The sequence below is a fragment of the Hyposmocoma kahamanoa genome, unplaced genomic scaffold (genome assembly GCF_003589595.1).
Source record: "Hyposmocoma kahamanoa isolate Upper Pololo Valley unplaced genomic scaffold, ASM358959v1 99879, whole genome shotgun sequence".
In the NCBI taxonomy this organism is placed as follows: domain Eukaryota; kingdom Metazoa; phylum Arthropoda; class Insecta; order Lepidoptera; family Cosmopterigidae; genus Hyposmocoma; species Hyposmocoma kahamanoa.
This window is the reverse complement of record NW_020656077.1, coordinates 3776743-3803066: the sequence shown is the minus strand read 5'-3', so window position 1 is coordinate 3803066 and position 26324 is coordinate 3776743. Positions and strand designations below refer to the sequence as shown.

General features: G+C 35.4%; 1 protein-coding gene across 1 annotated transcript in view; it reads right to left on the bottom strand.

The window, feature by feature from the left end:
- Positions 1 to 2413: 2413 nt before the first annotated feature.
- LOC113239548 (guanylate cyclase 2G-like) overlaps positions 2414 to 26324 on the bottom strand; it is a 98343-nt gene continuing 74432 nt past the window's right edge. The window contains exons 2-9 of the mRNA XM_026476608.1: positions 22701 to 22838; positions 17019 to 17160; positions 14362 to 14418; positions 10704 to 10853; positions 8829 to 9021; positions 8232 to 8406; positions 3328 to 3518; positions 2414 to 3103 (exon numbers count right to left, since the gene is read on the bottom strand). Of these exons, the coding sequence (XP_026332393.1) occupies positions 2414 to 3103; positions 3328 to 3518; positions 8232 to 8406; positions 8829 to 9021; positions 10704 to 10853; positions 14362 to 14418; positions 17019 to 17160; positions 22701 to 22836 (1734 nt within the window). The 5' untranslated portion in view covers positions 22837 to 22838. The remainder of the gene's footprint in view (positions 3104 to 3327; positions 3519 to 8231; positions 8407 to 8828; positions 9022 to 10703; positions 10854 to 14361; positions 14419 to 17018; positions 17161 to 22700; positions 22839 to 26324) is intronic.

The following is a 26324-nucleotide window of genomic DNA, read 5'->3' as shown; positions in this document are numbered from 1 at the left end:
GCTAGAAAAAAAAAAGACAGAACAGAGTCAATCCCTATGGCGTATCAATTGTTTATTAATTTATATACGCTGATAACAGATGAGCATATCTGCAGTTAATGCGTGCAATCGTGATCAAAAACGTGCAGACGTGACTTAAATGATGAGATTTCAACTATTATGAGCAATCGGCTACCGTCAATGTGAACGATAGTTCGAGAATCAAAAGCAGCAACACAAGAGGATATGTTTCTGAAAAAAGAACAACTCGCACGGCTAGAAGATGCTGACACCCGCCTTTCGGTCCCTTCGAGACCAAGGACATTGCAATATGTCCGAAACGTCGAGGTAAATAATGTTTTATACGTGATTAAGTCCCGAATTAAAAATCAAATAATTTGGGAAAATAGTAAAAGTTTAAATCAAAGTGTCTTACTACTACTATCCCAAAATTTGCAAATTGCCTAGCGATTTAAATGTTACTATTTTATTCATATTAATTTACAGCGCGCGGATTACGGGACGCGACCCCCCACTCCTCACCTTTTAAAATCTAGGCTAGTGTTGAAATAGCTCGCCTTAAGGTAATGTACAATTTTAGACATTTGTTTAGGACGATTTTTTATTTAGACTCATAAGCATAGAACAGGTGAAATTTTATTGAACAACTGCTCATTAAAACACAAATAGATAAGACGAAGAAAGCCACCCTAAGGCTAAGTATTCGAAAAGTGTTTTTATCATTTTATTTGCCGTGGGCAACTGTTTATTTTTTTTAACGAAAAAATGGCTTTGGTAAATTAAACAACCGGACTAAGTATTACATTTATTAGTTATGTAGGATGCTTGAATTACAAGCAAGTAATATAATGAACGACAACATCTTTATTGTAAACATTTTAGAATACTTCATTTCCTATTTTAAAATACTATTTCTACTAACCAACCAGGTAACGAATCGGTATCACCTGATTGGTCATATACTGAGATTGACATTTTAATTATAATGGAATAAATGTATCAGGCGCGATCATAATTATCATATTCTACGTACGTAAACATTAACCTGTAAGTTACTTCACTATTAACGGATCAAAAACATGTAAATGTTGCTTAGTGTTCTAGTCTAACATGTGACATCTAAATAAATTTATCCAGTGAAGAACGATAAACCCGTTAATTCATACAATTTTCTAAATTTTCCGTTAAAAGTATCCGTATTTCCAAACTTCACCATACAAACACATATTTTTAATCTATGAGCAGTATTATCTAACATCAATAAAACATTTGTAAACATTCGAGTATACATTTCATAGTATTTAATATAATCAAAAATAATTACATTACTAATAATTTTACTTTTGAAGTTACTACGAACATAAGTTTAATTAAAAAGTATTATATCATATGATAACTGAGCCGTGACAGTAGAACCTGTAAAAAGCTCGATAGGTGTGTTTGAAAAAACAAACATATGCGATAGATACGAAAACGTAATATCATTTTCAATGAACCTTTGTTTTAAGGCCTTAGAAGACATTGAGAGAGGCTATGAGCGTAATATGATCTTACTTGACTCCAAAGAGAATGTGGTAGCCTTTCTCTAGTATATTTGTTTCGATTCCTTAAGGTCGATTTAAAGCTTCTTTCTTTAGATTCATCATTAATCTGAGTTTCCTAAAGATTAGTAAGATTCAGAAAGTATAAAAGTTTGGTATAAAAGGGCGACATAACATTAACTACTTATAATTTTTCTTCTCGTCTAATTTCTTGTGCTCTTATGTTTATTTATAATAAGTACTTTATTTTTAAGTAACGTATCAATGGAAATCATTTCTTTTGATCGATTTCAAAGTCGACGTACAAACCGCAATTCTATTGCGGGACATTTTTTATGACACTAAATGACGGGAGGAACGACATTGACATAGCAGTGATTTCGCAAATCATACCTTTCTGTGAGGTGTCCCAGCGCGGGCTGTAAACACGACTTTAAGGTCGTTGCCTTATTTTAAACTGCACCAATACAACTCAAAATTTCCATTTAATCTAATCAGACCAATTTGTACCTTTATTTGAAATAAAAGCACCGCCATGACGATAGTACATTTTTAACAATGCAATGCACAATATCATGTTTTTACTTTTAAAATTTATACCCTCTTATTGGTCTCGTTACTCACTATTTAAGTGTCGATAACAATAGTAAAACATAACGACCTGGAAATAGAACCACTTAGACGCTCTGCGCAAGATATTACATTACTTATACTTATAGTACTCATAACATTAAAAGAGAAGAATTAAAATTTTATATCCCCAGTGTACGATCACTTCAATTTATCATTACAATTTAGTGTAAGGAGTAAAACACGTCTATAAAGCATAAAATGCTTCTCAACTTATACCTTCCACTATCAGTCTTCCACTTTTAATTCGGCTTCTTGGAGTTATCATCATTCTGCCAACGACGGTTGAACATCAGCACCGTTGCGCGCACTTTTCCTTTGCTAATCACCGACGCGGTACCGTAAGACGGATTGACCAAATTCTCATTCTCGTTATTTGGGCATTCTCTATCATAGTCCATCTCATAGCTCGTCTCAAGCCTCGCATCCTCCGGAGGTAAGTTTTGTTTAACCTCCTCTTTGCTTTTATCATCAGCAACATGATTCGAGCTATTCACAAAGTCGATAGACATGCATGTATTCATTTCCCGTTGGATACGAGTGCGTTCGTTCTGCAGTTCAACTGACAGTTTAGGGGTGGTCACATACACAGGGTTATTTTGGAAGCTCATTTCATATTCTTGCGGATAAACTATATCGTCCGAAGTGTTTGCCCTCTGCGTAGAATACGAAGGTAAAGCGCAAGCCCCTTGTGACTGTAAGTCGTCATCATCACCGTCTATTTGATAGTTAATTTCATTAGTATGTCCATTTTGTGCTAAAGAGTGACCAGCAGGACTATCAGGACCTTGAAAAGTGATACTGGGATTTGCATTATTATCACCGGCAAAACTAGTAGATGGACGTGGACCATCTTTATCACCACTATGCCGATTGTTCTTAGCTACGGGCTTCTCACCTAACAGCCAATAGGTAGTCATTGGACCTTTTCCCTACAACAAAAATATGAATTAATTTATATTTTAAAACTCTCTACCTTTTAGCTGTTACAAAATTTCAAATACATAAAAAAATATTTAATATTGTATCTTTGTACCTAATTGAAAAGTATCATTAATGTGTTATAATATATTTAGTTCAGGGAGAGTACTTTAAAAATAAAAATAAAATTAATCATAAGTTATCGAGGTAGTAATTGAAATGGAATACTGCGTACCTTTACTTCAATCTCACCACGCAACTCGAGTATAAACATGTCGTAAACGTCAAGCAGTTCTTTTGTTGTAGAGCTGACGTGGATCCTTAAGGCATCGCTATGGGCCTCCATGCGAGAAGCGGTGTTCACAGTATCTCCAAAGAGACAGTAGCGCGGCATCTTGAGGCCAACCACGCCGGCGACGCAAGGACCTGATCAACAAAATATGTGAAGACACAACGATCCAGTCCTTCTAAGTTATGTAGGCGACTGACAAAATGTCACATCACAAAGGTACCATAAAAAGTTTAAAAATCACAATTTTGAAGACTAAAATAAAAAGTGCACTAGTAATGTGGTCGTCTATTAATGTTAAAAGACAATGAAGCATTTTTTCTGTTTTGTACGAACTTCATTATGAACAGTTTCATAAGTTGCGAGTCCATTCAATTATCTCATATTTTGTTATATCCAGATATCAAAAATTACATTTACATGGCGAACGGCCATGGAGTGGAATTTCTTGTCTGCATCTCTCGCACCATTAGAGGTGGAATATTTTCTTCAAATTTAAATGGGACTTTTTCTAACAAAAAGATCATCAAAATCGGTACACAAATGCCGAGTTTCTCGTAGCATAAATACAAAAAATACTGTCGAATTGATTGAAAAAACCTCGATACATGTGTACAAACCAAACAGTAACTTTATGGATTATATAGAGTACACTGTCGGGGGTTTGTTAATTTGGTCGCATTTGTCGAGTTGTCAGCTAGTAGTAGCTTGTTAACAATAAAGTTATAATTTGGTTGGTACTAAATTCTACTACCGATTTTGTGCTTATTATTAAATGCCGCATTATTGGGCACTCACTCCTAGCCGCGATAGTCTTCACGAGGCCGTTGCTGCTGCCACGTATTCTGTTTGATAAAGACTTATACGTAATTGGGAAACGAATTGATGGTTTTTTTATACATATGGATTTAAACATAGATTAAAACCATTAAAACCATCCCAATTAAATTACCAAACCAGCTCTAGATGATTTCAGTAGTTTGGGAGCTTCGGTGCCACAGACGGACGCAAACATACATGAAGAAAATGGCTTCAACTAATAATAACTTCCCTCTTTTTGCAACGGGGGTTAAGAAGTAAGGCGATTTATGTGTGTGTTTTACAATATCATTTTATTTATTTGTTTTACGAATTTGGCGCAAATGGGTCAGTCTTATGGATTTGGAAGGCTGCAAGCAATAACGTACCATCCAATATGATCATGGTTTTGCGAAAATGGAAACTTTTGATTTTTTGAACGTTTGATTTTTGTTTATTCTAAATTTTTTTTATGATTCTAAGTGATGGGACGAATAAGTCGTGCGCCTAATGGTAAGCGACACGCCTGTCCACAACAGTTGCAGTGCCACTCATAGATTTAAATCATAAAGTTCAGATGGTCACTGCCACTGCGCCCATCTTACCCTGAGACATGAGTTGAAAACTCCCACGTGCCTGTAATTTCACCGGCACCCTTTACCCTTCAAAACCGGAACACAGTAATGCTCACGTTACTGCTTGGCAGCAGAAATAGGTAAGGTGGCAGTACATCCGTGGACATACTCTTTCAGAAGGAGCTCTACTGCTACTACTCTAATTTACTTGTAAAATGAAAACTTTTAATGTTGTCACATCAGGAACTAAAAATTGTTGTGATTTATTACTACAATTCCAAAAAAAAGCAAGAGTTTTCATTTTATAAGTAAATTTTAAAACAAACTATCGAAAACAACGACAAAATGTGTAGTTGTCATTTTTTTTAAATTGTGAACATGTCGGTTGACATGTTATTGCTTATCAGCAGTTATACCAAACCACATTGCTGATTCCTCCGTGGTTTATGATCGAAGTTAAAAAAAATACAAATTTTAACACGAATATAAGCGAATAATGAAAATGTTTTAAATTTTGATTAAATAAAATTCAAATCTGTAGTAAGTTCTTATTGGGGTGGTAGAGGAAAACCAGGTTTTCTCCAATATGGTGGTTTTATTTCACTACATATACACACAGTGGAAAAGGACTCCCCCTAATCGGCACGTAGTCGAGGACCCGTACACACGTTCCAATTAGGAAACGACTCAGGGTGCAACAACTAGTGCAACGGTCTAAAGCGCAATTCCAATAAGGAAGCAGCGCTAGAAGCGTAAAGTGCAGTAGGCTCAACAGTAACGATCTAAAGCGGAGTTCCAAACAAGGAAGCAGAGCTAGATGCGTAGTAAGTTGGATTCCTTCATGTTCGCATCGCCACCAGTTGTCGTTCTGCGAGGGAAAATCTTAACACCGCGATGCACAATTTGCGATTTCGACACGAATGCCATCTAGCGGTGCGTGACGCAACTAATATGACTTGTTTACCTGTTATGTGATTTTGTTACAAGTCTAAATTTTACGCTTCAGTTTATAATAATAATATAATAATGTGCCAAACATCTACACTATTTTATAATGATAAAATACGGATTTCCGCCACCGGCAAAGAAATTCACTTCACACTTCCTAAAAACCCAAATCAGAATCAATTTAGAGAAGTAAATGTCCTAAATTAGTCCTACCGCCATCTCCTCAGTCAGCACCTAAAGTGTCGTTGGGCCACCGAGGACGTCAAAAAAGGTTATATACCGTAAACAGAATAGAATCCATTCATTCTATTTTTGTTATCGATTTGTAATTGATTCTTATTGGTTCGAACGGGTTCTTCATTTTGGGATGTTTCTTTTTTATTGTGATGAACCGTCCCAATCATTCATTTGTTTTTTTATAGACGAACGCTTCCCCACACATCTGATTTTAAGGCACAATGAGACCGACGATGTTTCGCGCTTGTCTCGCAAATGCCTACTCACTTCTAGCCTTGCGTAGCTCTAAATTGTAGCTTTTAGGAAAAATAGATGCCGACAGTGTATTTCATTCCTTTGCCACACGCACCAGAGAGGATGAAGCAAAGCGCTTCCTACTAATGGATGGTTCATCAATGACGTAAAGATGGAAAGTTCTGGATTTTCTAGTAAACAGAATGAGGAACGGTGCTAATGGAAGTAAGTTGTAAAGAATATGCATAAACTTTCCGAAATTGGATAATAGAAAACCGCTGAGCAGGCACTCCCGGATAAATTACGTATCATATGACTAAAAACAAGCAAGTACTTGCTATAACGTAATTTCAAAACTGTAAAATTATGTATCAAATTGTTTTTTTTTTTCCAAATTATTTATTTTTCATGAATATTAAAAACACAGAAAATTATATAGATTTTAAGACTTTCGTGGTTATTCACGAAATGATTATCACTAGTATCAGGTTTCTTACCACGGTATGGTTTCTTACATATAAAATTGTTTTCCATAAAACGATAATACGTCAGTAAAACAAAAGAAAACTGGAGGGAGTACGCTGGTAGATGTACACAGTCAGGTGGGTAAGAAGAGCGTAGTTTATGCTGAGTTAAATGTTTTGGAGCTTTAAAGCGTTTGCGTCAAATAAGTAATATTCTACAAAATTAAAAGACATGTATCAAGAATGAAGCTTCATTCGCATCACGCGTCTTTTCATTTGGTCAAGTATTGCTTATTTTGCAGTAATTGTTTCGAATGGATGTCGGACGGAGATCGAGAGTAGACCCCCTGTACCGAATCCGAGAAATGACGATCCGAAATGTCACAGGGATCATTTTATATCTTGGTGTACAAGCGATATTCGTACTTTTTCGGATGTAGAGCACAAGCGACAACCGAAGAGGACCCGAGTTTTCTAGATTTGTATAGCCTGGGATTCGGAATGAATAGGAATCGGTTGCTGCGCGCACACGCGCTTAAGGAGAACAGACAAAATGTTAAGTACTAACTAGACTTTCTTTTATTTGGAGCATAGTAGCGATATGCCTTTAAAATCGTTTATTTTCTTTGTCGGATTCATCGACTGACAAACTAAAAGTAGTATTCATAATTGGTTGAATTTCTGTGGCGTGTCGCTTCCAGCACAAATGCAGAAGGCGGTCCTGCACGATACGACCCGTATTGTTCGCCGGCTCTTGGACTTGAGTGCCTAACCCCGGACGACTGTGCCATTGCCGGAAAATACCGCCATTCCTATTTAAAAATAATAATATAAGGCTGCAAGTCACTCTTCCCCCGGTGTTCCTACCATCAAAATTGAAATCAGTCGTAATGTGATCGCAAATAGGGAAATAAAGCTCCATACGAGTTCAATCATAGTAAACTCTAATCTATAATCTAATTCTAATCAGAGATGTCGAATTGAATTGAAATATATAAAAATATCAGATTATGTAGACTTATATGCTGTTATTTTTATTTTCAATTAACTTGAAATCTCTTCACAAATTACGCTTCCCGTGGCTAAGAAAATTAAACCCTACGCTCAAGACTGATATATTGCTCGGGTATTTATGTATAACTAGCTGGTTTGATAAATACTTTGAGTAGCCCACTCGTCGCCTATTTTACCTTGAGGGGTAATTTTGATCACAATCTCTGAAAGATTGTTTATTTCTTACAAAAGGCATAAATATGAATTTTCGGATCCCTTGCTTGAGAAATGATTAGTTATCATCTCATATCAATACCTTTAAGATTTATTTTTGTGACAAAGGTAGCCTATGTCCTCTAGCTAGGTCCCATCTATCTTATACCAAAATTCATTAAATGTGGTTCTGCGATTTAGGCATGAAAACGTGACTGACAGACTTTCGCATTTATAATATTAGTTTGGATTAGTACGTAATGAAAGAAATTCATAAAACAATTACGTTCCGATTTACATCCTAATATCAATGTATTACGATTTATCACATCCGACGACTCACTCTCACTTTCTGTTGGAAGAAGAACGTTTGATAGGACATACTTACCAGTATGCATACCAATACGGAGCAACAGTGGTTCCTCGGGACGATGGAGTACAGTCTTCACACGTACTGCGGCGAGAAGGGCCAGCGACATGCTTGCGATCTCTACTGCATGACGATCGCCATTCCGTTGGGGCAGCCCTGATACTACCATATATGCATCGCCAATAGTTTCCACCTGTACATGTGAAAACATTCTTACAATACCAACCGCTCCAAATTCTTGTTAAAAAAATTGTAGACTTGTGAAAGAGTTTATCCAGGGAAGTACTGCCACCTTACCTATTTCTGCTGCCAAGCAGTAATGTCAGCATTACTGTGTTCCGATTTTAAAGGATAACGGTGCTGGTGAAATTACAGGCACGTGGGACTTGTCAACTTATGTCTCAGGGTGATGGGTGCATTGGCAGTAGCTTACCATCAGACACACGATTTATTCAACCCGTCACTTGATATTATTTAAAAATGTATTACAAAATAACGGTCATTCCAAAGACGAATGATAAAAAAAAAGAAAATATTATTGAAAAGCAACATACAGATGCTTGAACAAAGACGAAAGTGTCCATCTGATTATTAACAATAGCAAAAACTCATTACCTTGTAAACGTCAAAATTTTCAATGATGGAGTCAAAACAGGTATAGAGATCATTCAACATATCGACGACTTCTAGTGGAGTCGATGTAGCGCAGAGCTGGGTAAACCCAATAATATCGCTGAAGTAGATGGTTACCGAGTCGTAGTACTCGGCCAGCACGGGTAACCCCAACACGAGATGCGACGCCACAGACCTGTTCATTACAAGGCATATTCGTAAAGGAAATAAAACAAGAGCTCACAAAGATGATTGATTATATGAATGTTATAATTTGCTTAGTAAATACCTTACAATAACACGGAAAATAAATACGTTTTCCACGATAATTTAACATCAGCTACATTTTTTTGGGGGTAGTTTTCAAAAAATATATATAATAACACCATCCGTATTGGATGTGAAAAATATTTAATGACCACCAAGGCTCAAAAAATACTATTTCACACCCCGTTCTCTTTCTGTTCTGTTTTATAAAACAAAAATACGTATTTCATTATTTTGTTTGAATAACCAAATTTCAGGTCTGCAAAGCTTAGAAATAGAATTTTCATTTTAAAACTTTAATATCTGTTTTAGCTGTTTGAAAGGTAGTTTTGAAATAAAGCTCCGTATTTTACATAAAGATACATGTTTCCTAATTTGCTTTCAAGAATATATCATATTGTCAATAAAATAGTCTTCCGAGAAAATTCTGTACTGAAAATTAGGGAAAAAATATTTGTTGCAGAAAATGTTAATACGAATTTTTACATCTCGTACAGTTTTACGATCATTTCTTACTTAAGGCGTTGATAACGTGAAGAAACGTAGGTACGGCTGTGCGTGGAAGAGCCACTCAAGACATTTTCTTTTATATACATTATATAGATAAGTAGGCATAAATAATATTATTAGTGGGATGGGTTTGCAAAGTGACCCTACTTTAGCTAAACGGCGTAGTTTGTCCACTTTATTCATTCCCATTTTCACCTTTTCTTCTTATTGATTTTCATTTCTTGCTTTCCTGGATCTAGAACGTCGTTTTTCAGACTTACCATGAGAGACAAAAGTACAATTAAATACCTGATTGCTACCTAATTATTTTGTAAACGCTTAGAACCCTTATACATATTAGAATTCTTAAATCTGTAATGTTTGATAAATAAACAAATTTTCTCAAACATGCTCGGAAATATTTGCATTACTTTCAAAAAACGAACACGGTAAGTTTGTCACTTATGGACCGTGCGACTTCTGCCCGGCCAAGGCCTGCAAATTATGTATGAAAATCCATTACTGTCCATTTCTACAACTTTTAAATCCACCTATTGATGAATTATGTAAGCAGGCAAAAGAAAAACTCATATAGCCAAATGCCCAGAGTTCATAGTTGCGAGAATTAAAAATACCTACCTGTACCCGGTACTTAAAAAAAAATGGCGGTGTTTTGGTATTCTTTTGTTTTTGCGTCTTTTTTGTATTTTACTCACGAAAATGAATGCTAGTGAGAAGAGTGATAACGAAAATACAGAAATAGATTCACATTCAAACACATCATCAGAAGTTCAGCAGACTACTATTAATGTACCTAGAAAAACAATAACGTTTTCTTTTAGCAATTCTCCTGTCACGTCAAATATTACTTTTGATATTAATTAATACTTAGTTACTTTTTCTATCATATATGTATATCTTCCTGTCTTTAGTCCTTTATTATTTCCTCACATTGTTTGAGAAAAATACTATAAATGCCTCGGCGGGAACGGGGATTGCTTGACTCGTATTAATACAAGGACGAGCGAGCGAGGAGTGAGTGTCGAACTCATACTCGTTCAGCAATCCCTTACTTCCCGGCCTCTGTAATAATGTGCAAACTATTTTATATGAGTGTCTTACTTTGGGAGCAGTTGATAAAGAAGCTCCTCACATCTTTGTTTTTCCTCTAGATAGGCACTAGTGCGCTCATCCACCAAAGCCTCCAAATTAGCAGCATAGTTCTCGACCTCCTCCAGTAGTTCCTCAAGTCGACCAGTATTGCAGTGACTCCTATTATTGCCACTTTGTTAGTACTAAATATTAGAATAGGTATAACATTCAACACCCAAACAGAACAGATGAAGTCAAAATTCTGTACGTCTTTGCGAGCCCATTGCCATAACAATAAGCGCAGTAAAAGGTAAAGGAAGAAATTTAGCTGAATAAAAACAGTGTCAAGCTGAAAATAATCTTAAAACACATTGATTTTTGCACACTTCGAACTCGCATCGACATAATTAATGTTTATATTAGCTGTAATCGTAAAATTTTCATATACTAAATAAACATTGCTATATTATTTTCAAGAAACAGAATTTCAACAAATACATTTAACCTGCATGCAGTTTCAATTTAAGTTAGTAAAGTCCATCACCTTCTTTAAATGAAATCTAAACAGGCGACTTTTTTGTTTTAATTGCAATAATTTTTTTGGAATGTGATGTAAATTCAATAGTGGAACCTACATCAAATAGGGACCGATTTCGTAATATAGTATCTAAAATATCCACAGACAATCAATTCCACAAAAAATATTTGTGGTATATAATATAAAATATTTTAGTATCTGTTAATGCATTTTATTTGTAATGTTGTATTTACAAAAAAGTCGATAAAGATTTCTTTACAATTAAATCAAGAGCTGTCAAAGTATGTTCTGAGATTGATGTAACTCAATTTAGTAAAAAACTACGTTGCGTTAGTTCAGTGACAATATAATTTTAATTTGTCGAAAATATTTAGACACTTGTATGTAAATATTTAAACACGGGCGATATCTCAAACTCTGGTGCCTCCGACCACTCGTTCCATGTCGAGCGCTAAGACAGATCTATGATGAGATTCTGAGAATACTACTAACTGTTTGCGATCGTCTTCTGTGTATTTCCGACATTCATCTGTTAAGACATTTTCTCTATCGCACGAGAATCGGCCCCCAGACATGTCTTTGACAGGCAACATATATAAGGTGCTACGAAATTAGGTGCGGATAGTATCGAGTTCTTAGGTTTCAAAACTATGAACGAACAACGTTTCCTGTCCCACATTCACAGCTGACTGTGATGATAAAGTCATCAATCAGTTATGTATAATATTAATACTAACCACCCTATTCTGAACCATAGTTGCTAAAGTCATTATTAATTTAAATACCTTATTTTATTTAACCAAAGAACATTACAATTTACGGCTACATAACATTTGCAAATATTTTATAATACTAACAATTTTATAATCGTCAGTTTGGATCAGACGCATCAATTTCAGATTTTAACTTTGCACTTTCCTTCCCAAAAAGTAAAGATTTATAATTCGTTCAAACCTAATTATTCTATGTATTTAGAAAGAAATTAAAACATGCCGTGACTTACGAATTCTTTTTCATTTTAGTAATAAAGAGGTCATTTATAGATAAAATGTTTCAAAAGTTAACATTTAACAGATTTTAATCACTAAATAATATTGTTGTTAATAGGGTGTGTTATATTATTAACTTGTTTTTTCTTTAAATTTCTCAAGATATTAGACTAAAAGTATCCACACCTAATTTACTAGCATCCCGGATACACTTACAAAAACAGCTGTCGCATTCTTTTAAACAGAAAAATCTATGAAAATAGCTACATGAAGGCAGTTGTAGACTATTTCTAATATAAAAAAATCTGAAATGAACTAGAAGACGAAGACAAAAGCTTTTGAGTTTATTAATAATGTTAGAGTTACGTAGAGCTACCCTTAAAAAGCACAAAAACACAAATGTCTTCCCAATTAGCTGTAATACTTACATAAATACAACACACAACTTTGTAGGGGTTCACCTACTTGTTGTCTACAATGTGATCTATTGCAAACATTAGACAATAAGCCACGGGACGAGTGTGTATTTCTAGAAGCGGGGTCCAGAAATTTCCATTTCATAATATTTATTGCATTTTCTTTAAAAAATGCGAGTTAATAATAAATAAAGAAACTTGCAACTATTTGCATTAATGCATATCATTTAATTAAATAAATTTATTTAAATGCGTTTCGCAAAATCAATGGAATATCTTTGGTCACTCAAGGCGCTGTGCGTTTCCCTCTTATATAATTTATTTATCAGTGCATTTCATACAAATAGTGAAGACATCGGAAAGAGAAGAAACAATGTTTTACAGACACCATTTTGTCATGCCCAAGTAACGGCCATATGTATAAAGGATTAGTTTGCACAATCATGCTGAATGGCCCTAGTAACGAAGCTGACAACACTGAAATTAAGAACATCGCGTAGACATTATTAATAGGCAAACCAGGTGAATGCAGAATCAACAACAACCGTTGTAGAAGACAGCAACAAGTTAGAAAGGATTTATACTTATCCATAACTTAGATTCAGTTTAGCTGGACGCTAGAATGTTTGATAAAGAATATCAATAAAAAAACTTTGTGTAACACAGGTCTTGGACATTGTCTTTAATGTTACTGTCTACCGCTGGAATCTGGATGGATAAATTTAAATCAACCATATATAGATTGCATCGCTAATCTGACTGATTAAACTTGAATACGAGGATGGACTGTTTTTTCTGGAAACAACGAAACGCCCAAGTTACGTTGTAAAGTTTTTAGTTGCAATTATTACTCTCGACAATTAAATCAAAGATAGTGCAGAACAGACATTGTTATTAAGGTGTTAAGGTAATTTGTTTTGTGTCATAGCGGAGTTTAGTAACAACGATTAATTAATTATATAATAAAACAGGCTCTTTTAAGGTACTGTGACGATGCGACCCCTTTCATCGTCATCTGACCTTTTTATCATCACTCTCTTTTCTGGCTCCTGACAATTACTTTTGAAATTTTGAATCGTTCTCTAATTCCTTTTCTTCACTATTCTTACTATGGTTCGTTCTGTCGCCATTCCCATAAAAATTATCGAAGTGAAAGGACGTGTGCATCGTAAACATCAATCCTCAATCATGTAAACCTCACGTATTTTGACTGCCTATAAAGCATTGGGTATAGTATAATATAGTAAGTATACGAATACAGGCCCGTTTGAGGTAAGTGTCTACTTTATGTTGATCCGTTGCAAGGAAGTGTTTTATACTATTGTGCCTTTTTTTATATCATTGTATTTTTATCACAGCCTTTCTGTTCCCCGTGTACCCCTTCTTTCAAAAATTTTACGTGGACCGAGTCTTCACTCTTTAATTTCGCCAAGGTTGGGCTATAATGGCGCTCGAACAGAAACATTACAGATGAATTACACGTTAATACATGTTATTATCTTCGTTAATTAATTAATTACACGTTAACAATTAACGATGCAACCCATAGTTCGTGTTTTGTGTTATTTTTACGCCATATCCTAGGACACAGACGTCCAAAAGGTACTCACTCAGCGTTGCAATTTTGGCAACGCTTCCTGAGCTCACTTATTTTACTCAGGATCTCTTTCAATGAGGGTCAGGCCCTCTGAATACTCGCATTCTCTGCGTCGTCCCTATAATTGGAAAACAAACTTTAGACCAACCTTGTTGGACACAGCACGGAATCCCAGGAGTCGACACATTCGCATCTTATTTCGCCACTGTACCCAAAAAATGGATCTGTCAGGCTCAACACAGACGACGTATATTTAAAGACGTATTCTGTACTTTTAGTCCGCCCAAACAATATTATATAATTTAGCAACCGCAATTTAAAATGAAAGTAACCATAAAATGTTGTATTCTCGACAGGTACATCCAATTTAATACAACCTCATTCATATTCCGATAGTCAGATTCAACAATAGATCATCCTGATTAGAGGCGATGATGATGTTGGCAGACTTAAGCTTAAAAAAACAAATTATTGTTTGTCGCGTGTGCTAGGCCTCTAGGAACAGTGAGGTTCACAAAGGTTGGTTTTGTAGGTGTTCAGTAAATAAAAAAAACTTGATGCAGCTGTGAGCCATGGAAAAGTTTACCGAATAAACGTATTACAAGTGTTGACCATGTCTTTGTTATTTCCCGACACCTATATATTATTAGCAAATGTACAAAATTTATCAATAAAGTATATTAAGTGTTGTAAAATTGATAATCCTACAACCCGACATCGAAGTACATGCCAATTGGGAAAACAAAAAAAAAATGGAATTTTGATAATACATTTGTAAATTTTGAACACTATATATATATATATATATATCTAGATCGCATGACACTACGGAAAATCTTAATCACATGAATTCAAACCCATTGATTGCATTTAATATGTCGCAGCCAAATGGTATCGCCGTTAAGGCGTGTTAACGGAGGAGAAGCGGGATAAACTGTGTTGCTTGTTTTGAGTTGATCAAATGGTTTAGGTATTTATTATTAAATATTGTCTTATAAAAAATATACGATTCGTTTAAGGATATTATCTAAAGAATCTTAGAATAATAACGCATAGAATGATAGTTTCATATCAAACGAACTGTCACAAGTGAGGCAAAAATCAAATTCATGTAGGCTAGTTTTAGTAGTAGGTTAATTTTCGGTTTTAGTGTATATTTATATAAAAGTACAAGTTGAAACGCGTTACTTCCTTGTGGAATGTGATGTTAGTGTCTATTTTATGTTCGTCTGACGTATTTTTACACTCATTTACCGCACATTTGTCATTTTTAGCTAAAATTCTGGAGCTGTTCGCGGTGCAAGTTGACCTTGAGCACTGACAGCCCGCCCGCTCGTGTATGCCAAAGGGCCTACACGAGCCTACACGACCTACCCACAAGGCCTACCTACAAGGGCCTACACGAATGAAGCGCTCCCAAAGGGGAGCGCTTCAATTTGCCTCACTTAGCATGTGCGGTCTAGATTTCTATGCGTTATTATTCTAACTAAAGAATGTGCTAATTCGTTACACGATAGTTCTACTATTTTAGTAACAGTAAAGCTCCTTGTGAATGAGTTCGTCCAGGAAAGTACTGCCACCTTACCTATTTCTGCCGCCGAGCAGTAATGTCAGCATTACAGTGTTCCGGTTTAAGGTAAGGGTGCTGGTGAAATTACAGGTATATGGGACTTGTTAACTTATGTCTCAGGGTTACGGGCACAGTGGTAGTGCCCCTCAGATCTTTGCGATTTAAAGCTCTGAGTGACACTGCAATTGTTATGGATATGCGTGTAGCTTACCATCAGCGCACGATTTGTTTGTTCCGTCACCTGATATTATATAAAAAAAAGAAAAAAGTACTTTACTCGATCATATAAAATCCCTAAAACGGACTAAAATATTGGTTACAAGAAAATGCGCGAAACCGGGTTCAAATTAGGGGCAGATTGTCATCCTCAGAAGTGGAATATTTTCTTCAAATTCAAATGGGACCTGAGGTGCTGTCCTTCTCTCTTTCCAACGAAAATCAGTTCACAAATGGCGGCGTAACACACACACACACAAAAATACAGTCGAATTCAGAACTTCCTCCTTTTTTATGAAGTCGTTTAAAAAGTATAATATGTCAAATAGAAATATCTAACATTTGGTTTGTAAAGTGCGTTTACATAAGGTTTGGTTTGTATAAGGCTGTTTTTCTATAGACGACATCGGGGATACATCCATCGGAAATATTATCGTAGTAGATAAACTTCTACTTACAAGTTACTCGGTTTGAATGCATTTGATTAAGATCTATCGTATAGCCAGGTCTATGTAGCGGCTAAAAATAGCATATTTGGAAATGCAGTTTTAAGCACGCACGCATTGCTTTCTCGTAATATTATTACGCAGTGCTTTAAGTACAGGAAACAAAAGCGTAGAAAAAATATTGTACACGAATTCGTTGTGCACACCGAATTTGATACATTACATTACGATTTATTCTGGAGTGTGCCATTTTATATATGTATCTAAAGCGAATTGATTAGCGTTTTTTCTTTTCCATTATTCATTCTTTACGCACTCAAATTCTAAGTGTAACGTTTAACGTGAACTTGATATCGGTCAGTTGAAATTGAATTTAAGTATAATACAAAAATAATTTTGGTTAAATATTGTCAGCACATTTTCAAGTATTAACTTATACTCTTACATTCCAAATTGAGAAAGAATTTTTATACCTAAGTAAGAAATAAAATTATTTTGATTCGTTTCCTAGACACGTTTAATAGGTAAGTACAACCTGTCATTCTCTTCTAGTATTTAAGACTAAAAACTTACTTGTTGATGCGCTGAATATTCTCTTTTAGAGCTGAGAAATCAGGGCGATCATCATCTGCTGTCGGCCATGGGGATTCCCCAGTCAGTGATTGGCGCGGCGAGGATGATAGCGGGGAAGGTCCGCGAATCCGGCCATCGCCGCCTGCTTAACACCATTAAGGATAAAATGCTTTGGCTTGACTACACAAAATACAATTTGAAATAGCAATAGCTAGAAAGCAAAACATACATTTTGTTGGTGTTCTTTACGTAATTGTTTTAAATATAAATATAAGACTGACTGACTCATGGTGTCACAGTCAACCTTAAATCTAATGCCGTTGCAGTACAGCAAAAAAACCAGCACGCAAAATGGCACACTGTTACAAATCTGAAAATATACTACTCGTATAACAACTTGCGTTATTAAATCTGGATTGTGACTTGTACTATGAGTACCAGAGCAACGGAATTCACTCTGGGGCATTTCCCCGACTACCAGACCAGAACGAACTTAGAAAAGTTCATTACCTAAATTGACCCTACCGGGAATCGAACCCAGGACCTCCGCATCTAGCGACCACAGTGTAAACCGTTAGGTCGTATAACTTGATGATTTCTACGAAAAATAGCAAATGCTATGTAAAGATGTTGTTACACTGATTATCCGTACACTCAACACTAAATTAATGTAAAATATTAATTCATATAAAATTATTTGTGTGATAAATGGTGTGGATGTTCCCAGGATTCACACGAAGCGTTATGCTTCTACTTTTATACGGCTAGCGTCTAAGAAGTGGAATTTCCTGCCTGCGGGCTTATTGTTAGAACGCTATAACTGGAACTTTTTGAAGGCGAGAGCGAATAGACATTATTTTGGTGTGCATGTTTCCAGGTCAGGTGAAATGGAGGCCAAAAGCGCACTTATTTTGTAATAAAAAAAGAAAAAAAATCTTAGAAAATGTGCAAATCTATATTTTTTATTCTGCTTTTAATAGTTATGTCAATATCAAAATGTTGCAGAGAAATGAATATAAATGTTGTAGTATAACCTAATGACAGAACTACTTGTAAAGTCACATGAGCTGCATTTGAATTACATCGAAACTACTTTCGAAATGCAATTTTGCGGTTGCAATGCAAAATCCTGAAAATAACAAGTTAGTCGACGCTTTACACGTTGTAGTACTGAGTACAATAATTTAAATCAGTACTGTGGTTTTGTATCGAACGGAGTAAGGTAAAATCAAAAATACTAATACTAATTTTCATTATGATTTTATAGTTTAGATTTTTTATTTTCTTTTATAATTTTAATTTATTGCTTGTAGTAGCATTTTTCATTGTATTACACTAACCTTGTTTCTAAGTTGCTTTACTAACAATCTATGGATAAGTATTTTTATCCGAAATGAAGTATTATTATTATTATTATTGATCGAATACATAACCAGAAATAGAGGCGAAATGTAATTTCAAATATGGCAGAACAGTTATTCTGCCATATCATTACGGTGATAACTGTGCTCCGATTGGCCAGCCCGAATTCAAAACAATTGACGTGTATCGTCAATTGTTTCACTTCTTAACTTGAGTTTTGCTATAATGGATGAAAATTGAAAAATTACATAGTTAATATTAAATTGCCGATGAAATGTGGTTCCGTTTGTTTTGTAATTAGATGTTGTGCTGTTTTTCCCCTACCACCGAATGGAACAGCCCCCCATAGTTAGAGATATTATCTTTATTTTAAGAAATACAGAATATTCTTGGAATATACGGAGACGTACACACAGGTCAGTTGTTGGCGCTGTTCTATTTCAGCTTTCTAATTTGAGGAGCTGCTTAACAAACTGGAGCGCCTACAAAATCTGGCAATTCGTTTCATATTCGGTTTACGGAAATATGACCGTGTCTCTGAATTTCGGACTACCAATCCGACTTCGCCGAGATATGCACGTTCTTTGTCTCCTTTACAAAATTCTACATTACCCCCAGCTTCCTCATTATCTATGTTCCCGTGTTTCTCCCTTATCCCCAAGTTCCCGCCCAAAACGTACCTGTGACACTAGATCACTAATAAATCCTCAATCCAACTCGAAATTCTTCCACAACTCTTTCACGGTAAGTGCAACTCGTATGTGGAATACACTGCCTGCTGGCATTCGTGACAGTCCATCGGTGGCATCTTTCAAACATAAATTAAAAGAGCACTACCTGTCGAACGCGTTAGATAGCTAATAGGTAACATATATTATAAAGTACTAATTTGTTTAGATTATAATATATATTCTGCTTATGTTTGTATTTATGTATATAAAGTTCATGTACGTGTGTATGTCTGTCATATGTACATATATTATCTCATATCATATCATATCATCATCCTTTATATGTATATATATTATTTATATATATATATATATATATATATATTATTAAATTATTTTTTTTTACTCACATTTAAATTTTAATTTTATTGTACAATAATTAGTCCCGCAGACTTCATTTTTCACCTAGGCTAGGGTTGGCTGGAAGAGATCTCTTCTAGAGATAAGCTCACCTTTGTATATGTCCTTTATAACTTGTTGTTCATGTATCTTTTCTTTGTGCAATAAAGAGTTATTATTTGTAATTTCAGTGCAAACGATAGTTGATATTTAAAAATGATATAAGGCCCCTTTGCCTGATCAGTTGCCAGGGATGGATGGGCCTTATTTCGTCTGTATTTCTGGTTATATACTCGATGTTATTATTATTATTTTGGATATGTATTTTAGACTCTCGCCTCTTCCTTGGCTTAAAATATTAATTTTTAAATGGGAGAAGCGGTATTCCCCGACAATGGCCCAGTCCACCGGGGTCAGAGGATTCAGGTTCGAGGACCGGCGAACAATATATGCATTAGTGCTGGAAGCGACACGCCATAGAAGTCCAGCCGCCTCAAGCTGCTATCGAACTAACTGGAATTAACCCGTTGGCGGAAAAAAAATATTATTATTATTCGCACAGGTCAACGGACATAATATATAGGGTGTCCCACGGCTATGCCACAAGGAGGGAAAGTACCGTAGATAGAAAATTAAGCTGAAAGAGCACTTCATTTTGATTTTGAAAACAATCCGAAATCCTTTCAAAAATTTTTAAGAATCGCCTGTCTGAACTGCCAAATTGGAAAAAAACACATATAATTTTACTTTACATAACGAAAGACACAATCATAAGGATTGCTTTCGTCTAAATGATTGTTTAAAAATGTTAAAAAATGATGATTTAAAAATGAAGACCATGAAATTTAACATTTAATTTCAAATTTCGTTGAGGAAAATGAATGAATGAAACTGACATTATCATTTCAAAGTATAATACTGTTCGAATTGTTTTTAAAATCAAAATAAGTCTTCTTTCAGTAAAATTTTCTATCTTCGTATTTAAAGTACTTTTCCTCCGTGTGGCATGGCCATCGGACACCCTGTATAACTGACATTCTGACATATTACTGTACGAGGCAAGTAGCTCGTATATTAAAGGCTTGCATTTTCAAACATTTAGAAGCATATAGAAGAAGTGTTAATGTTAACTAATCCGATCAAGTACGGTGACTTGAATATTAGGCAATAACTACGATCGATACGAGGCAATCTTAGGTTAAACTTAAATGGTATCATAAAAATATGAACAAAATAAATAATTTTCTTCTTCTTTTACGTGATAAGTCGATGACTCTACTTCACGTTAACATTAAATGGAAAATGGAATCGAAACGTGAAGGAACCTAGTGCAGTGTTGATACAATCACTGCCTCCACCCTGCATTAGGAAAAAAAAATCTATAAATCGGCCGATTGCTCCTACTTTGTGTGGGACACTGATTTGTTATTAATAATCAATATTTTAGGAAATAATGATTACCATGTGCGAAAAACGAAAAAGCAACATCTACAGCCAAGTTCTACTTTTTATATTAGAAGTTATTACAAAACATGTCTGAAAAATTTGCTTATATTTCGGTCTAAATCCTGAATATAATTCGTGCTTTTTCAACACACCTATGTATATTTGCCGTCACATAATTGTCGCAACAGCATTATTGTTTCAAATACAACTCTTAAATTGTACACTGCTAGAAGCGGGCCTCCACCAAGAACTGGATTTCAAACTCCAGTAGCTATTGCAGCGGACTGTATCAATGGGTTAAAGGGTGGGTGCTAACAATGACTGTGCAAAGCAAATATACTTACAGTTCATTAATTTTTATTATAAAATACGTAGCTATCAAAGCAAAATAGAAAACAAGCCAGGAAAGGCGCCAAAAACAACCACATTTAAATTTAGAATTTACATAATAAACTAAAACTGAAAGAGACTATAAAATATTACAAAATTATTGCGACTGCTGCGATTCGCTACAGTTAACGTCCAAACTTTTGAAGAAGGTAATAATAAAATTTCAAACCGGCGATCTTTGGAGAAATTGAATTCTACATGGTAAGATGATGTTGACGATGTTTAAAACTGGTTGAAAACATTTATCTCAAAGAATATATAAGTTTTAAACGTTTTGTTCTACTACCCAAATCATAGGCAAGCTTGTACATAGTCGAAGTTTATTAAAACCTTAAATGTATAACTTATTTACTACTTTTCATATTTATTAATCTGCTCCCAGAACACCTAACGGTATAAAAACATGTGTGAATTTTCAAGTGATAACGATGAACCTGACAATACCTACCTACTTATTTATTATTTACCAAAAACGCTCGGACATCACTCGTTCCTGTGTATGATTAAAGTGAAAATTCGGTCTACCGTTTCCTTGAGGGTCTTTGTAATAGATGAACGGACAATACATTATTCTGTATGTATAAAGAATGTTGATATGTAATGATATATCCCATGATTTATATGCTAAAAATATATGAAAAATATATGATTTATATGCTAAATACTGTGTAAAACATATGTACTGTTCGTCTTTTTGGATTATTTCCATCTGGTCCCCTAAAACCGATCCCCTGGGGAATCCGTTTTATTCTATATTATTTTCTTTTCTAAATGTTAATATTTTATTCCCATACCCTGATGATACACTGGAACTTACAACTTTATGTTTGGTAGGTACTGTAGTACAATCGACAAGAAAACGTATTTGAGGTTGTTCTGTATTTTATTTACTTTATTAGAAATATGTTACTTAAACTTTAATGGTCAAGATTTTTATTTAACCCATTGTTATTTTCTTAAAAACTAGATAAGATTGATTTCTGTAAAGTCATCTGAAATATCTCAATCAAAAATAATATTGATTAACGATCTGTCACACAAAAAATTGATTACCTGTGATGATAATATTTGATCGCAATTGTTCAATAAATGTGTGTTTGTTTTCTCTTCATTGTACTCACCTTACAAATATAATGAGGGATCCATTAGGACTTGCAAAATATAGAGGTCAGTTGGGATTTAAAATTGGCAGTGGATCCGTTTAAGGGATCAGATGGGAATAACCTTCTTTCTGTTATTTTGGAATTTAAAAAGGTATACAATTTTCTTATTCTAGCATAGTCCTACAAAATATACAGTTTGACTGCAGGTTCCCAACGAGTTTCATACGACTTCATATTTTATATTTGCACAAAAGAAATACTACGATTGATCGTGCCAGATGCAACGTGATGCCTTTAAAAATGGTACTTACGCTTGAAGCGATCTTCTAGAATGGCGTTGCAATAGTCGCAGGTTAGAGTGCAAATTGGGCGACGTGGCTCCAGCAGAGGGCTCAAAGCTCGTCTAGGGCTAGGGTTGTCGCCTCCTCCTGGCGGCACCAGAGACATATCTGTGGGCAAAAATTTACCCACTTTAATCAGTTACCTAATCGTACCTGCCTAACCTAAGTATTAATGAAGGATTTCCGCTAGTTGAATGTCTATCTGAATTTACAGAAATAAGTATATACTATTTGTAAATTTTACTCTTTTGGCTCGCACTGACCCTTAAGAGCCGACGCACACAACGTACTTTTACCAATGACGTATATTAACGCGATACATACGAGATTCGGTCGCAGTCACAATCTTTGCACACGTGTTTGGGTGAACTTGCTCGCGATGTAATCGGTCGTGCCTATAAATTAAAAAATTGTAAACCTAGCTCTACTTTAAGCGGAAGCTATCGGTGTCACTAGGTGTTCGTGTTGTGTAATTTACTCTATTAGAACTAATAACGTTCAGTGCATCTACTCAATATTACAACAAAAATGGAAGAGTCCCTTTAACCCTAGATTACTAACCTAATTTTTCAACGCTTATTACGAACCTTCGTCGTTTCGACTAAGCTTATAAAAAAACGGATTTCACAGGTTTTGTGAAATAAAATATGTATATTTTTTGAGTTTATTTTTAATAACAATTATGTACTGTATGTATTATTATGCTTTTATTATTATTATGCAACATATTCGTTAGAAACAGTCTGTTATATGAGATCATAGTTTTCATGCAAAATCTACATTTAGGAAATATTTAAATTGCTTACATATTAAATTTATAATGACAATGTTTGAAAAAAACTTAAATTATTAAAATTAACAAAACAAATGAACTAAACAACAAAACATTTTGGTACAAATCTGGGAACTAAAACATTTGTGACATACTACGTTACGTCCTTGATGGCAAGAAGCAAGGGAACACGTCTGGTCCAAGGTCTGTGTTGAAGAGCTTGGTATCGAGTCTTCCATTGAAGATAATGAAGATGTGTTATTTGTTATTTTAATTATATTACTTGTTGGGACATCTTGACCTGGAAGTAATTGTTAGTTCAAAGAAGAAATTCTTTCCTCACCATCCGTTTCTTAAGCTGGATCAGTTTCAACATGGTCTTCCTTCTCACTCCCAGAGGACTATTCCTCAACACTATAATCTTGTATTAGTAAGTGGCGTGTCGTATCTATAATAACAATTAATAAATACCACTGCATGTAATATCTTTAAAAAAATGTGAAAACAAAATAGTATAAAATGTTCCGTTACTACTAACCATCGTAGATGCGACGAGTCATGGTTGCTGGTACGGTGCACACAGACTTCCAACCCAAAAAGCACTACCATCAGTCGCACGGGCAATGGGTAGACGGAGATTAGCCGGAAGTTGAAACGAATATGACCACACGCGCAAAATTTACCACGATTTTTTCGAACCCGCGTAGTCTGTTCAACGAAGGTTCGTAATCTAGGGTTAATCGGAGTACCCTAACACGTCGTAGCCCACCGCCAACGCCGTCGTCGAAACCCCCCGCATCCCGCACCCGCGGTGAACTTCGGCGGATAAATTGAATCTATGGCCAAAAATGCGGCAAGGAAGCTTGGGATCCTTTCCAGGGTGAGGCGTTACTTTACACCGGGACAGTTGCTTCAGCTGTACCAAGCACAAGTCCGGTCGTGTATGGAGTACTGCTGCCACTGCTACATATCAAATGGCAACTTTGGATTCAATTGACAACCGTGCCAATTGGCTTATAGGCGATTCGGAATTAGTGGAAGCGAAGCTGCAGAGCCTTGCACACCGCCGTACAGTTGCCTGCATTTCGGTATTTTACAGCACATATCACGGAGAGTGTGCGATGGAATTACTCGATTTAATTCCGCCTTCCCTTTTCCATCACCGGGGGAAGAGGCATAGGCTTGGGTTCCACCCCTATGTTGTGGGTTTCCAAAGATTCGCACGAAGCGTTACGCTTCCACAATTATATGGGGAACGGCTATGGAGTGGAATTCCCTGCCTGCTGACTTGTTCCCTGAACGTTATAACTTGGGTCTTTTCAAGGCGAGAGTGAATAGGCTTTATTTAGGAGTGCATGCTCCATCGTCAACCTCATCTTCACTTTCCATTAGGTGAGATGGAGGTCAAATGCGCACTTATATTTTATTTAAAAACAAGTTTTAAAACTCTGAGTGGCACTGTAACTGCTATGGACAGGCGTGTAGCTTATACCATAGGCCACAACTTGTTCGTCCTGTCACTTGATATTACATTAAAAATGCTTTGTCTCGACTAGTAATTTGTGTCTTTTCGTTGCGTTAACTATGTCGTAGTGCCATTGGATGTTGTCAATAGAAATTAGTTCTTAAAAATTTCCCCAGCATGAAGAGGATCTTTAACTAAAATTAGAAATATCTCATTAGAAATGTCACAAAAGCGCAGAGCCTGTTATGGTAGTGCAGAGGAGCTTTTGCGAAGCTTTACTGATAAATTATAAAAATTCGCTGGTGGTAGATAGTACCAGTACTGGGATGTATTAGCATTCATAGTTCCGGTAGCAGTAGAGTGTTCCTTGAAAAAGTTCGTTCAGCAAATTACCGCCGCCTTACCTATTACTTCCGCCAAAGCAGTAATGTGAGCATTACTGCGTTTTTACGATATTTCAGCAGCTTTCCACTAGCGACTTCTCTTAAATTTTTGAAAATATATATTAATTTTCGTACTCTAGCCGAAGGAGTTGATATGAGCCAAGTTCAGATACCTGTCTATTGCGATGCCTAAATATTTAATTGTGCTTTTGTTTTGGTTCTCATAGAACAGCGAGTTCTCTGGTTTGAGTCCTGGTAATCGGTGTGGTTGTGAGGCACATTATTATTACTATAGTTAAAGCGAGTGTCTAGATAATTTAACAATTATATAATTAATGTAATGTATTTTAAATTTTTATTGAATTGATATTCAATTTTTTATGTGCATTTATTCCACTAGTTTGTTATAATTATAAATACAAAGATCGAACAATCAGAAAAGCATTTCTTATAAAAAATAATTGAATATCAATTTAACAAAAATTGAAAATACAGTGAATAGCGACATCTTTATACAGGTACGGTATGCTAGAAGACGTCGTCGGTTCGAATCCTGCCGGATCGAAGGAGTTTTTCGGAGTGTTCGATGTTTATACTATTAATTATAACAAAATAGTGCAGTACTTTCACTTAAAAAACAATTGAATAAAAATTTTAATATAATAGAATAGCTAATATAATATAATAACGGCTAATAGCTGTCAAGGTCTCTGTCTAGATCTAACTGGGTGACGTAATATTTTCACCGATTTCTCATAGATGGCGCTACAGCTAAAAAGTCGTTGAAAAACAAATATAAAGACACGACCACAAGCACATAGAAAAATTCGTGAGGTCCGCTGGTTCGTTCCGTGGCTTAGTTGGTATAGTGTCTGGCATGGTATGCTAGAAGATGTCGGTTCGAATCCGGTTGGATCGACGGAATTTTTTCTGAGCGTTCGATCTTTGTATAAATAATTGTAATGTAATGTGTT